This window comes from Alligator mississippiensis, chromosome 1, assembly GCF_030867095.1.
Source record: "Alligator mississippiensis isolate rAllMis1 chromosome 1, rAllMis1, whole genome shotgun sequence".
Classification (NCBI taxonomy): domain Eukaryota; kingdom Metazoa; phylum Chordata; order Crocodylia; family Alligatoridae; genus Alligator; species Alligator mississippiensis.
In genome coordinates, this window is record NC_081824.1 from 253168653 (window position 1) to 253183239 (window position 14587).

Here is a 14587-nt window from a genome sequence, read left to right on the forward strand (position 1 = left end):
GCAGTTTTTTTAAACATCAACAAACATCTGGGATTTTGTTCTGCTCAGCACTAAAGTTTTTCCCTGCACCTCTTGGTTTGCCCTAGCAAGGAGCTGCTTAGGTCTGGTGGGAGCAAGGGGCAGACAACTGGAGGCAGGGGCATCACATGCTCTGTGTGCACATATGCATGTGGGCAGCATGCAGCCTGGCAGGGTGGTGAGAGCAGCCCTGGCAGCTGCACGGAAGGTCAGGTCTTGGGGACTGTCTGGTGTGCACAGGACTTGGGGTGTTGCGTGTGTGTTTGTGTGGAGGGCTCGGGGACTATCCAGTGTGTGCATATGTGTAGGGCTTGGGGACTGATGTGAGTGTATCTGTGTGAGCATGCACTTGGGAACTGTCCAGTGTGTGTATGTGCGTGCGTGTGTAGGGCGTATAAGTGCTCTGTGTGTGTGCAGGGCACGGAGACTGTTGCGTGTGCATGTGTAGGGCTTGGGGACTGTTCCATGTGTGCAGGGCTTGGGGCCTGTCCTGTGTGTGCATATCTGCAGGGCTTGGGGATGTCCCATGTGTGTGTCTGCATGTGCAGGGCTTGGGGACCATCTGGTGTGCGCATGTGCAGAACAGTCCCCAAGCCCTACACATGTGTGTGTGCGTGTACGACTCAGGGATTGTCTTGTGTGTGCATGCACAAGAGGGCTGGGGGGGCATGTGGGTTGGGAGTGAGGGGCTGTGGGTCAGCAGTGCAGGTCATCAGCAAGTAGGGCAGAGGAAGGGGCTTCAGGTCGGGACTAGGGGCACCAGCACGCCCCCCCCCATCCCCCAGACTGACCTCTGCAGGCCCTGGATGTCTGGCGGGATGCTGTGCAAACGGTTGCCGCCCAGGCTGAGGCGCTGCAGGCCGCGCAGGCCGAGCAGGGCGGGCGGCAGCTCGGCGAAGCGGTTGCCGCTGAGGTTGAGGACGCGCAGCGAGCGGCCGAGCGGGGCCTGCGCCAGCCCCTTGGGCAGCGACCCGGGCCCGCCCAGCCGGTTGTTCTTGGCCAGCAGCGCCCGCAGCCGCGGCAGCGCCAGCAGCGCCGCGCCCAGCTCGGCCAGCCCCGCGCCGCTCACGTCCAGCACCTCGAGCGCCGGGAACCAGCGGCCCAGCGCGGCCGGCAGCGGGCCCGACACTCGCCGCCCGCCCAGCACCAGCCGCCGCGTCTCGCCGCTGCGCCGCGCCTCCAGCTCGGCAGCCAGCTCCGCCGCGCCGCGCTCCCGCCGCGGCAGCTCCAGCACCACCGCCGCCGCCGCACCGCCAACCGCCTCCTCCAACGGCTCCATCACGCGCACCCCTCCGCCACCACACGGCGTCCCCTGCTGGGTCCCGGGTGCCGCCCCGTGGGCGGGCCCCGCGCCCTACGTAACACCTGCGCCTAGCTGGCACGCCAAGGGCGCAGTCCGTGCTACGCAAGGTCCCGGGTGCCGCAGCCCCACAAGCTGAATGGCGGCCGCCTGATTGGCTCGGCTGAGCCGGGGCGGGACCTCGGCTTCTGTATAGTGGAGCTCCACTCCACCCCCACCCCGCCTTCCCTTCTCCGGAGAGCCCCGGCATCTGCATACTGGTCATACCGCTTGTGGTGTGTAAGGGGCGCATATGCGGGATGCAGGTTCCCGGCCTGCGCCCAGCGTGCTGGAACCCCGGAGTGAGCATGAGGGAGAGGGAGTGAGGGGCCTGCCTGGGAAAGCCACGGGCAAAGCAGGGGTGTGCGGCTTGGTGCACGCCTGCACCTGCTGGGGGGCGAGGCTGCCTCTGCTTTGTGGTGCTGAGCAGCAGGGGATGCTGTGGGAGAGGTGCCCCCACTCCACTCCTTGGCAGAGCCCGTGTGCTGCAAGCCCCACTGCTATGAGGAGGGGGTGCATCCTCAGGGACCCATTGAATTCCTCTCCAGCAGTGGTTTTCAACCTGTGGGCCCTCGGGGGTCTGCAGACTGTGTCTGTGAGCAGTCTGGTGAAAAAATGACTGCAATTGGTCAAACACCTGTGAATCCCCACACTTACAATTCAAAGGGGTCTGCACCTCTATTTGAAATTTTTTAGCAGGTCTGCAAATTAAAAGAGGTTGAAAACTACTGCTCTAGGGAGCTGCAACAGCAGGCACCACTGCCCAGCATGCAGACTAAGGGCCAGGCACTGCCACCGAACCCTGCGGCTGAGATATTTTCCGTAAAGACCGGTATAGGAAATCCAAGGGCCAGGGCAGGAGGTGGCAAAGGCACTGTAACGTATAGCTGTAAAGGCTGAGAAACAAAGACATCTTCACTTCCGTCTCCTCCTTCTGCCACCCTGCACATACCACCCTCAGCCCTTTTTGTCAGCCATCAGCTACAAGTGAGCTTTGGCATCCCTCACTGACCCGACCAGACTCGGAGCAGAGAATAACTCCCAGTAACTGAGCAGAGAAGCTGTCGTATGAGTACTACTACCCTATCCAGGGGAAACAGGACTTTGTACACTGTCTGCAAATAAACAGGATGCTTCACCGCTATGTTTCTCTTCCTGCCAGAAGGACCTACTAGACCGTGAAAGTTGGCTAACTCCTCAGGGCAAAAAGAAAAAAACCCCAACAACCTAGGAGCCATACCTTAACCTAGCTAATTAACAACAGAGTTGGACAATGTTTTGCAAAGTTTCGTGTACAGTTGCTGCTTTAAAACCACGTGCCCCCCTCAACATTGCTGCTGTTACCATTTCAGTTGAATTTTTTTTGGTAATATTTAACCAATTTTAGTTGTGAATCTGCTTCTACAATTGAATCCACTAGGACAGACCTCTAGGAGAGCCAAAAATCAACAACGTAGCAACAAAGAAGGGATTCTAAGCTGGTGAAACCCACACCTCCTTTTGAGTCCTCCAACCTGCACATTATCCTAGCTTGAAGCCTGTGACCAAGCCTGGGAATGACTTAACACCTTTTAGACCACATATGAATTTGGCTTGCTGAGTGCAAGAGTCCAAGGACTACACTCAAGTCAGTGCAAAGAGGTTGCAAGGGAATACTCCAAATGCTTCCAGTAGGCACCAAGGGTCTTTCAGGGCATATTGAGAAATGGGTCAGAGGTGTCTCTAGTGCAGAGCTTTCCAAATTGTGTGCCGTGACACATTAGTGTGTCGGTGGCAGTGTGTAGGTGTGTCGCGTGAAATGCAGAAAATTTTGCGGAAGGGCACCGTAGAGCTCCCTTACTCGCGTCTGCTTCCCTTAGCCCCTCCCCCGGAACTGAATTACTGTGTCCCGAAATGATGCATGTCTAAAAAGTGTGTCACCAACACAAAAAGTTTGGAAAGCTCTGCTCTAGTGGGTTATGGAATAGAGAAAATCCCACACAATTTACTGATTCGTTTTGATGCACTGGCTGGGGGAGTAGTTAGTTGATTGCATGATTTCACAACGATTACACTCTTAATTCATACAACACAATTTTATTTTAAAATTCTTTGCTACGCGTATAACACTGCTTAGCTTCAAGAAATACCACAAACATTAAGAACACAATAATTACATATATCAGAAACAATGCTCCGAATGCACTTCCTTCCCAAACAATGCTATAAGAATTAGTATAACAAAAACAACTACAATTACAACTAAAAGTTAAATTTGAATCAATACTATTATTTTTCATAATATACTTACAATCCTAGAATTCTGAGAAGCCAAACACCTAAATATGGTTTCATTCCTCAGTCGTACAATTTAATGGGTTGGCCTCAGTAGTACGGTTCAATGGGCTCGCCTCAGCAATACGATTCAATGGGCTGGCCTCAGCAGTGATAGGACTAAGTCCCCTTCCTTCAGTCCCTCTTGGGCGCTCTGCAGCTTCAGCGTGAACTAAGAGATTCGTGTTCACGGAGAGGGTGGTTCAGGTGATCAGTCTGATCCGGCCTACACTTGCGATTCTTCCTTCGTTGTTCTGCAAGTAAGGTAGCCTCCAAATTGGAAGAGTAGGTTACAGTTTTTATTGAGTGAGTTGCCGTCTAGGGCCCCTCCTACCCAAACCTGTCACTACCCCCAAATTTGGGCTCGGATCTTACTCAACAGATTCTTTTGCTTGGTAATTAGTTTCTTTTGTTGATCATTTTAATTACTTTGGGGAACTTCCATACCACTGCAAGTGACCTTTTCGTTCCAATTTTTTCAAAGGCCCTAGGGTTTGATCTCTCGGAATTTGGGATATTTGCTTAAGGGTCATTTTTAGGTTCTCTTTGTTAAAGGCCTCTAAAGATAAAATTAAAGAGTTAAGACTTTGAGCAAAGTCAGGATCTTCCACACGTAGACCAAAACAATGGCCTAGATAAGAAGATAAATCTTGTCTTCTTCCTGAAACTGGCTAATGAGCAACTATTACAAACATTCAAACTATTTCATTCAATATGACAAGAGGCAGGATAAAAGTTGGTTGCAGGTTATTCCCATATGCCTGCTATTCCTTAAATGCAAAAGCTTCAGAGACCACTGTAGCCAGGGTGCAAGCTTTACGGCCTAATGTCAGGAGTGAAGCAGCCTCTGGTAACTCACAGTTTTCAGGCCTTGCACCAGGCTCTTTCAAGCCAGAGAGCAGGGCCAGACACAGGTATGGGCAAGCCATGCGGCCATCTGGGGCCTGGATGGAAAGGGGGCCCAAAAATGGTAATTTAAAATTTTTTATTATCATTATCTCTGGCAAAGATGAGTCTAGGTACGGTGCTGCCAGAGAGATGAATGCCCACCTAACTTAATGCGAGGTTGAGAAGCCCAGAAAGCAGTACAAAGTACAATGGTGTTGAGTTCCTTAAATATCCCTGGAAATTTGTCCCATTAATTGTAAAAGATGGAATTTCTCAAGGGTTCATGAGGTATAAACAGTCAGCAGTCCCCACTGGATCTTTCAGACTTGATACTTGGTCATAGAAGAAAAGTTGCCCTTTGGGTAGTTAATTCACATTAAAGCAAAGCATGAATTCAAAGTGGAATCATTATTATTGAATAACTCCTTCCAGCCATCCTCTTTTTTCAGACTGAGTGTTCTATTTCTGTGATCATACCGATTCAAACCAGAAAAGGAGTGACTTATTCTGGAATAAGAAGGCTCATACAAGGAGTGAATCCAGAAGAGCTCCCCCATGTAGACAAGCCCTTCCGAGTGAAATATTCCCCAGGAACAGCTCTGCGGAGGGTTGTTATTTGCTAGGTAATTGCTGGCTGCAATGTTGAGTCTCGTCATTCTATGCATTGCCTCGGCAAGAAACAAGGGGTGTCCTAATTTCACCTTGCTGCCCTTTAGACACAGATTATTAAATGCTGGGTAATAAGTAATCAAGTATCTTAAGCTACAGAATCTTGTCACAATGGGAACGTCACGAGGACATTTTTCCTGGAAAACTGAACTTTAGTTCCAGCAAAGCCCAGATTTGTAAACAGATGAGGGTGTTTATCCTTTGTCACACTGTAATGGGTAGAGGAACTTGGAACCAAAGGCTCCTCCTCCTCCTCTCCCAGAAAGCCCAAGACCAAATACCAAATTCCTCCAGTGAATGCTGATATCACTGGATGATGTACAGGCCAGGGGCGAGCCAGGCCCGTCTTTGCGCGCGCGGGGCCGGAGGAGACTGGGGGCGAGCTAGAATTAGTCACGGACGTGTAGTGGTTGATTTAAAGATTATTTACTTACACCCAAGATGGTCGCAGTGTAGGCTGGACAGTTTCCAGGTGCAGCTCCGCTTAAATCCTCGTTGGAGGACTACGACAAATTCGTTCTAGCCCCGGAGTTGTTGAAGCTCTGTGGGTTCGGTAGTTTCTCTCCCACGGAGTTGCTGAAGCTCCGTGGGTTCGGTTCGGTTCTCTTGCCCCAGAGTTGTTAAAGCTCCGCGGGTTCGTATCTTTAATATGCAGGAAGGGATACGTCCAGGAATTTATTGGTGATGGGGAGAGGCTAGAGGCTGTTCAGGCCTCTGTTGCCTTTTAAGAAACGCGTTGGGTCCGTAAGGATCCGTAGCGCTTAGAGATCTTCACGCTCTCCCTCGAACTCCAATTGCTCTCTCTCCAACTTGGGCAGAAACCACCCAAGCTCTTTATACGGCTAGCAAGCCAATTGCTAGCCGCCACGTGTGCATGTATTAGAATCGGCCAATAATGTGGCACGAATCTTCATACAAATGGCGGGAACTCCTTGCACCGTGCATTTCCTAGATGCAAAAGAAATACACCATGCAAAGAAAGCTTCAAATTGGTGGGAAATTCTCCGTTGCACCGGGGTTCTCTTCTGCAGCAGAAAACTCCACCATGCAAGGAAGCTGCAATTTAGCGGGAAAAATAATTTAGCAGTGCCGAAGCGCACACAAACAAAAAAAATCACAACTTTGGGTTGTGACAGATGACTCTTTTAGGAAGGAAGGGTCACTCCAAATGTATCAGACACTTTCCCTGCCATCATTGAATAAACAATTCCAAGAACACTGAATCTTTAGAAAATACATACAGTATTTTTGTTACTTAGATATCGGCGGAGGAAAAAAATTTAGAACGACTTGTTGCAAGTTTGGCTCAGGTCCCTTTCCCCTTGTAGATAAAGGATGGCCCAGGCAGGTTACCTGCAGTTTGCTGCCTGCTCCCCACCCAGCTCTCTGTGAGTGGCCCCCTTACTGCCACCTTCCAGGGGGCTGTTCCAAGTCCTTCACATCAATCCAGTCTATAAAGAGAGGAACAGGCTTTGATGCATCTAATAGCCTCCACGTCACTTAGGGGTATGTTGCCCTCTCACCTGCTTGTCCAGCTTTCATCCTCCTCTGGGCTTTCTGGTTCTTTGAGACACCAGCCTGGCTAATGCTAGCTTGGTCATTAGGATAGGCCAGCTGCCAGCAACCTTTCCAAGCTGTGGGCTGGAAAAACCTGGCCTCAGCCTGACACAGACTGGATGGCTTCTATAGCATGTCAGTGGTGGTGTGTGTGTGTGTGTGTGTGTGGGTGGGTGGGTGTGTTGGGGAGGAGGGTGCTTCCCCTGGGCCTGTGCAAAGCAAAGTAACTAAGAGCTGTATCCTTGCCACTGCTACTTATCCCAGCTCCTCCCCCAGCAGGGGAGCTGTGATGAGCATCCTCACTGCTGCTGCTTTTACACTACAACTGGCACTGGGGGCAAGGGGCAAGGCATGGGGAGGAAGAAGCATTAGTGGTGAGGGCACAGCTGGAAGTTATCCAGCTCAAGGCTGTGCAGCTCATTGTTGCTTAGCTGCAGTGCAGGTGCAGGCATAGGCAAAGCCCTCAGGCTCTGCAGGCTGGATGCAGTTTGCAGACTATATGTTACAAACCCCTAGGCTAAGCAACCTCCAGTCTAGCTGGGCTCCAAACTAATTAGTCCATCCTTGGTGTCTTTATCAGCAGATGTAGCAGGGTTTGCATCAAGATTGGTCAGTGGCTGGCTGCCCAGTTCACTCAACCAGTGCTGGATGAGGCTATAGCATACAAATACCAGAAGTATCAAGTCCAGTCTTCCCTGTTTTTGCTGGAAGATTGTACTGTGAACTTTCAATATCCTAATGGAAGGCAGGGGGTGGTGAATCTATAGCAAAGACATCCTTTATCTGAAGTGTTCTCTAGTCATTTTAAGTTAAATTTGTATTAAAACTCCACCAGCCCTCAAATATAGACTTTTAAAGGGTTGGAGTAAACTCTTCCTCTCTCAATTGCAAAGTGTAACAGGGAGATGAACGCTGCCATTACTTTAAGAGGAAAACTTGCAGCAGATAGAATCTAGGCAGCAGAATAGAGGGTAGCTGTACAACTGCAGGCACCAGGGAAGTCCTGTTACCTGAGTAGAGGGCTGGCTGTTAAGGCAGAGGAGAACACCTACCACCAGTCAAGGGAACACTGCAGGGAGTGAGCTGGCAGTGGAGGCAAGCAATTAGTGCCATAGGTTAGGAGGGCCTAGGACAGGTGCGGCCCTGCTGCAAAAGGGCAGTAGAGCAGAGCATAGCCAGGCAACAAGGAAGCAGCTGTGGCTGTACTTGTGAGCTCACATGCCAACTAGCTGACAGGTCCAGATGAAGCAGCCCTGCAGGTGGTGGGGAGGGCCACATGACCTGAAGGGGCAGGATTTAGGAGATATAAAAGCCCAGGGCTTAATACTTAGGAGGTAGTCTGTCTTGGTAGGCTACCAGGGAAAGAGCTCTCCCCTGAAAAAGACTCTGCCTCTTGTAGGCTAAAATCAAGTGTTAACACTATTCTGTTACCCAAACTGAGATGGATTTAAATAGCATTGTGTAGTGGAGGGTGCACCCCTATCCAATGCACTGTGGACAGGGTGCCCTGAGTCTTATAATTAGCTTCCCACTGGCCAGCTTCCAGTGTAAGGATCTTGGCTATGCGCCTAGTTTATGGACATGGGGGATTCCTTCCTCCTGTAGCCTTTGGTTAAGGGCAAATGAGATTTGGGGGGTAACCAAACCCAAAGCCTCCAGGCTTGGGCCTGCACATAGGATGCCAGCCAATGGATTTGGGAGTATCTGAAGCACCAGGGTGAAAAGTCTGGGGTGGAGGATATTTGCTGGTTGTAGCACCACATATGATGTTTGAATGATTGAGTGTTGCTCAATCAAGAGGATTCAGAACTGATTTGGCTAATTTGACATGGAATACAAAACATTTTCAACCATCTCCCCCCCCCCCCCCCCCAAAAAAAAAAACCCAACAACAAACAAACCCCAACAAAAACCCACCACAAAAACCAAACCAAAAAACCAAAGTAAAACAAAAGCCAGCTCTGTCAGAGACACTGGCTGGAAGCTGTTTGCCCTGAAGACTATAAGCTACTGGAGATGGAGGAACCCTGTACGACAAAGACCAGAGCTAAGAGACCCAGGGACTTAAGTGATAGCCAGTGTACTAATGTTTACATTGGAGATATTACCAGCGGTTTGTGATTGGGACTGAAGAGATGGCCAGGAAGTCCCAGGGGTGTCAAAGAGGCATACAACAGTTGTGGGGTTGGGCCGGGTCCCAATATGGAGCAGGTTTCTGTTAAATGAAGAGGACTAGAGAGGGTGAGAGACTTGAGCACAGTGCCTAAGAAGGGCAGAATTAGGGCCAGGGGCACGTAGTGCAAGAGGGGTGAGGAACATAGCCCGAGAAGGGTGGAACCAGAGAAGCATCACCTGAGAGAGGTGAGAAATGGAGTCTAGAACTCATGGCCCAAGTGTGGGAAGGATCAACAGGGCCAGGGATCCCATAGCTCAGGAGAGGCAAAGACCAATTAGGAGCCTGAGCCCAAAAGGGGCAGAGATGGGTATGGGCAGGAAGGCCCAGATTGACTGAGTGGAAATTGGGCTGAGCACTTGCTGAGGAGGGATTGGTAACACCTATGAGGCATGGGCATGTCTTTAGTGGATGTCGGATGCCACAGAATTAACCCTTCAGGCAATTATTGCACTGGAGCACAAGAGGTCCCACTTGACACCTGGGAGGAGAGTTTGAGACCATAGAGTCCAGGAGGGACTTGGTGGTTAGAAGCACAGATGAGGGCTCACTCCAGAATTTTAGGGCAGCCTCCCTTTCCATCAGTTTAACTAATTGAAACAATATGTGGCAAGTGAAAGGGAAGCAAGGAGACCCAGGGAGCTGGGGTGGGTGCAGGAGCTATGTGGCCATCCAGGAGCATCGCTGCCACCTCTGGGGCCCAGTCTTGCTACACAAAGCTTTGATTTTTGACTTTCATATTGTAATAATTTCACTAGTTTTTCATTCATTAGAGAATCTTCTAGGGTAGACTCCTCCTCCCCACCACCGTAATGTGAAAAATCGGAGGGGAAAACAGCTTTTAGATAACTGTCTTTCCTCTGTTCATCCTAAACAAGTCAAAGGGCACTCAAGTCTAATGCTTTTATCCTGGATGAAAATCACTTCCCATCTCAAGTGATCAAATTTAACTTTCTGTTTGTCTGTGATGTCATAATCCTACTAGCTCTTCAGTCATCCATAGCATTTTCCAGGATAGACAACACTTGAATTTTAACTGAAAAAAGCACACTGACCCACCCCAGCCCAAATCTCATCATATAGAGAGGGCCTGAAAAATATTTTCCCCATCATAAGCAACAAAACCCCCAAACTAACCACACCTTGACTATACTGACCTTGGCATCCAAGTGGTTTAAAGAAAAGAGTGTGAAACAGCAAAGAATAAAATTAAGGCCCAGTTTGTATCTATGGGAATCAGTGGCATTAGGATTTCACTCTGTACTAACATCAGCTCCTGTGTCCTTATAGCTGGGAAAGCTGACAGTGCATAGTCTATCTAGCCTCTAAAAGGACTGGGACTGATCTTAACTTTGTGCTTGTTTAACTATCATGGTTATCCTGGTCCATCTACTACGCTGACATCTGCATGAGCACGAAAGTGTTCATGGCAGTATAGCGCATGGTTATGAGACTTCTAAGTAGCTGGGGGGCCATATGCCTCACAGGCTGCACTAGTGGGGGCTGCAAACTGAGGGCTGCAACAGTACAGACTACGGGCCCCTTTGGGTGCTGTCCTACTGCATCAAGTACCTGGGTCTTTCCCAACGCTGCCATGCTGAGCATGTGGGCACTCCCTCCTGTCCTGCCCCCACCTGTACTGCATGTATGGGCATAGATACCCTATGCTTGCTTTCTGCTTCCTGGATGTGGACTTCAAATTACACTGGCACCCCACATCCTGGGTTTCTCTTGGAAGGATGTGTTATGCTGGTCTGCCCTGCCCCACCCTTTAGTGTGGGGCAGGAAGCAGAAACCAAAGAGAGGAGGAGCCTGGAGCCTCCAGCTGCTGCTGCTGCCATAGGGGAAACACTACAGCAGCTGGATGGGATCATGGGGCTACAGACTAACCTCTTGCAGGCTGTCAGTAAGAGAGCCTGGTATAGCTTTTTCTATTTCAGTATAAGCATGAGGAGACTGTACCGCTTTCATTGCACCAGGGCAGTTCATGCAACTCCACTTCTGTGTATGGTCAAGGCCTGAGTGTCAGGTGCTCTAGTTTCTATTTCCGTGCCTGACATGGAAGATGAATATGGGCCAGCAGTGTGATGAGGATGCCAATAGGGCAAATAGACCTCTGGCATGCATCAGCTGATGTGTTGCCAATAGATCCAGGGAGGTGATCCTCCCTCTCTATTCGGTGTTGGCCAGAATACTATGTCCAGTTCTGGACACTGCACTTCGAGGACGTGGATAAGCTCAAGAGGGTACAAAGGAGGGCCTTGGTCAAGGGCATGGAGGATAGGCCCTACGAGAAGAGACTCCAGGAACTGGGCCTATTCAGTTTGAGTATGAAGGCTGAGAGGTGACTTGATAGCCACCTGCAAGTACATCGGGGTGAACACCAAGATCTAGGTGAATTTTGGATCTTAAACTTCACTGCAGAACAACAAGGAAGTTTTTTACCTTCCTGCCTGCCATCTGACACCTCCAGGGAAGGAATTCTACCTGATCAACACATCAAAGAGCTACTCAGCACAGCTCACAAAGACACTCTCCTGGACCCAGGGGGACAGCCTTCTATCTTCAGCTCCCTCTGTGCAAAAATGAAGTTTATTTCCTACCTCTGGGGACTTTTGACCATCTTGTACCATCTACACTTTTCCCAGAGCCTGACGAAGGGACTTTGTCCTTTTCTGCAAGCTTTCGGGATCAATTTTCTTGCCATTTTCCAGTTGGTCTAATAAAAGGTATAATTTTGGGACCAAGAGTTCTAGTTTTTTGTTAGATCTAGGTGAGCAATTCTTCAGGAAAGCACCTCAAGGGAGGATGAGGACCAATGGACATAAGCTTATAAAGGGTAAATTCAGGCTAGATACAAGAAAGAACTTTTTCTCTGTAAAGGTTGCCAGAATCTGGAACACATTTCCAGCGGAGGTGGTGCACTCACCATCCTTGGAGGTATTCAAGTGGAAGCTGGACACACACCTTGTTGAGCTTGTCTGAGCCCAATAATTTCCTGCCCATGGCAGGGGACCAGACTTGATGATCTTACAGGTCCCTTCCAGTTCTATGATTCTATGATAGATTGAGACCCTTAACCTTACAAACTTTCCTTTCAATGGACCACTTTATTTTTTTCTGTTTTTTTTTTTTTTATTAATTTATTTTTTTGCAGGCTTGGGCAAGCCCTTTTATTTCTATTTTTTAAGCTTAATTTCCTTTTCTCTCATTGGTGAAATAAATGAATACCTACTCTGCAGTGCAATTGGAAGGCTTTTTCAACTATCGTATGTAGAGTGCTTCAAAGTCCCAAAGGAGCAGCATCCTGGTTGGAGTGCACAGCAACAGTTACACAGGAGATTGTAGCTTTCTAGCACTCTCTGTTGGGTTTTGCAGCCCCTTACAGAAAGCAAATTGAAATGATCCAAGTCTGGTCTCTGCTAGAGGAGGACCTTTGTTCTGGAAAACAGTTCGGTATCACTTAGCATACACCTTGTTAAAGTGCCTTAGAGGCAAGGAGTTTTAATACCAATTTGCTAAATTAACGTGGGTGACAGAGTTCCTCTCTGGCTAGCATCTGAGGAAGCTCCATTGGGAAAGCTGTGTTCTGAAAAGATGAGTATTAGGTAGGGAAAATCCAGATTACATGTACAGCAACTACAAGTGCTGCAGTCGAAGATATGCTATTTTTCAATGTAAGGGCATAAAATAGGCAACTTTTTCTATACTTATATAAAGTGCATGGCAAATGAAACAAGCACTCCTGGCATTCCTTCCCATGGACTATCATGTGCATGAGAATTTACTGTGGCAGCAGATGCTCTGTGTATATATTTAAGATTGTACAGAAGAATGGCATGATGCTACCTGCAAGTAACACACCATATCATTAAAGGCTGTTTCATAATACATTCATGCAAAGGTGACAGAATTGAGGCTTCACATTGAAATTTGGTGCTTCTTAGCTTTCAAACAGTTACCTAGACATCCCATTAACTGGGGGAAAAAAGAATTGTATGAAACTATTATTAAACAGAGACAAGCAACATCTCTGGAACTTACCCATTAGCAAGCCTAACGTTTACATGGGAAAAACAGATTTACGGGAATGGTCCAGTTAAGGAGAAATTAGGTGTACCGTTGCACAGGTATCGCTTGAAAGAATCAAACCAGCATGGGCCTACATGAGTTTGAGAGGCCCTGGTTTTCCCATTAAGATGTTTGAGAATTTGTGAAAAGTTAATGTACATCAAAGTGACTCACCAGGCATGAATTACCTGATTTTCATGAGGCTTCATAAGATCCTTTGTTGTGGAAACACACACAGAGTACTTTTGGGTCAGGTCAGCAGAAGCTTTTATTTAAAAGAAACTACAGCTGTAGGGGGAGTTCCAAAGTGACATGGATTTCCCAAGCACTTGGAAGGGGTCCCCCCCCAAGAGCAAAATCAGGAGGCTTATATACTTTTTAACAGTCGCTTACAACTCACGTGATCATATAGTGAAATTAGCATGAAAAGCGGCTATAATATTACTTCATTATTTCTTTGCTGTAATCAGGATGGGAATTATGGGGGAGGTGAGGTTAGTTCACAAACCTCCTTCTTGCACCTGGAAATCTACTTTGTACATACTTTTTTTTGCTACCTTCAAAGCTGCGGTGAGCGAAGCAGTTGCAGAAGAGTTACAAAGAACAAACACTTGCCCTTATCTGTTCTACTGCACAGAGCCAGCAATTCTACACAAAGCGGTTATGTCATCTTATAACTAAAATAATCAAAGTTTAAGGCATATATTTTTTCTGATTCCACAGCCCCCCCCCTTTGAGACTATTTAGTCTCACTTTAGCCTTAAATTTCCATTTTCATGAGCCCCTCTATTTTATCATGCAGCCTTTTATGTTTTTTTTCAATCTGCTCACACTTTTGTAACACCATTATTCTAGACTCTGCTGTGGGTTTTTTTGCCTTGCTAAAGCTTCTCCTGCTGGTTTTCACGCAGCAGAGGATTAGTTGCATTAAGACATAGAACATTATCAGAACTATCAAGACAAACAATATTTTATACAGGATTTTCTTGCCAAGGGCCCCGAAATCTGGGAGCCAGGAAGTTAGCCAAGACCACATTTCTTTTAGACCCCAGTCAGTATTTTCTGAGGCCACTTGATGTAGGACCCTTAACTGATTTCGGATTTTGCGAATGTTAGTTTCGATTCGCATGTCCTGATTGACATAGACACAACAGGTGGAGTTTACTAAGGCACATACTCCTCCCTGGGATATCAATAGGTAATCTAAGGCTATGCGGTGTTGTATAGTTACTTGTGAGATCTGGGAGATCTCTTTTTGCAGAGCCTGAATTGCATCCGCAGTGGCATTTTCCATAGCTTTCATTGTGGCTGAAATGTTAATTATGGCTAGTTTCAATTCTCTTATTCCAAGCCACGGTATGAAGGTTCTCACAAGTCGATGGAACCCTGTGTTTCTGGTAGCTAAGGGGTTAACCGCCCTTTTCATGTGATGGTTGAAATTTTTCACTTGTTTCAGATATATTGCACTATGCATTTCAAAACCAGGGATAATACGTCCAAGAGTGCATGCCCCCACCCAATTCCAGGGCAAAATTTTATGAGCCCTGTTTCCGCAGAGC

At 48.1% G+C, this 14587-nt stretch overlaps 1 protein-coding gene across 1 annotated transcript in view; it reads right to left on the reverse strand.

Moving 5' to 3' along the window:
* The window catches only part of LRRC58 (leucine rich repeat containing 58), a 30499-nt gene extending 29093 nt beyond the window's left edge, over positions 1-1406 (reverse strand). Inside the window, exon 1 of the mRNA XM_059720503.1 lies at positions 810-1406. Within this exon, the coding sequence (XP_059576486.1) occupies positions 810-1297 (488 nt within the window). The 5' untranslated portion in view covers positions 1298-1406. The remainder of the gene's footprint in view (positions 1-809) is intronic.
* Positions 1407-14587: the final 13181 nt, after the last annotated feature.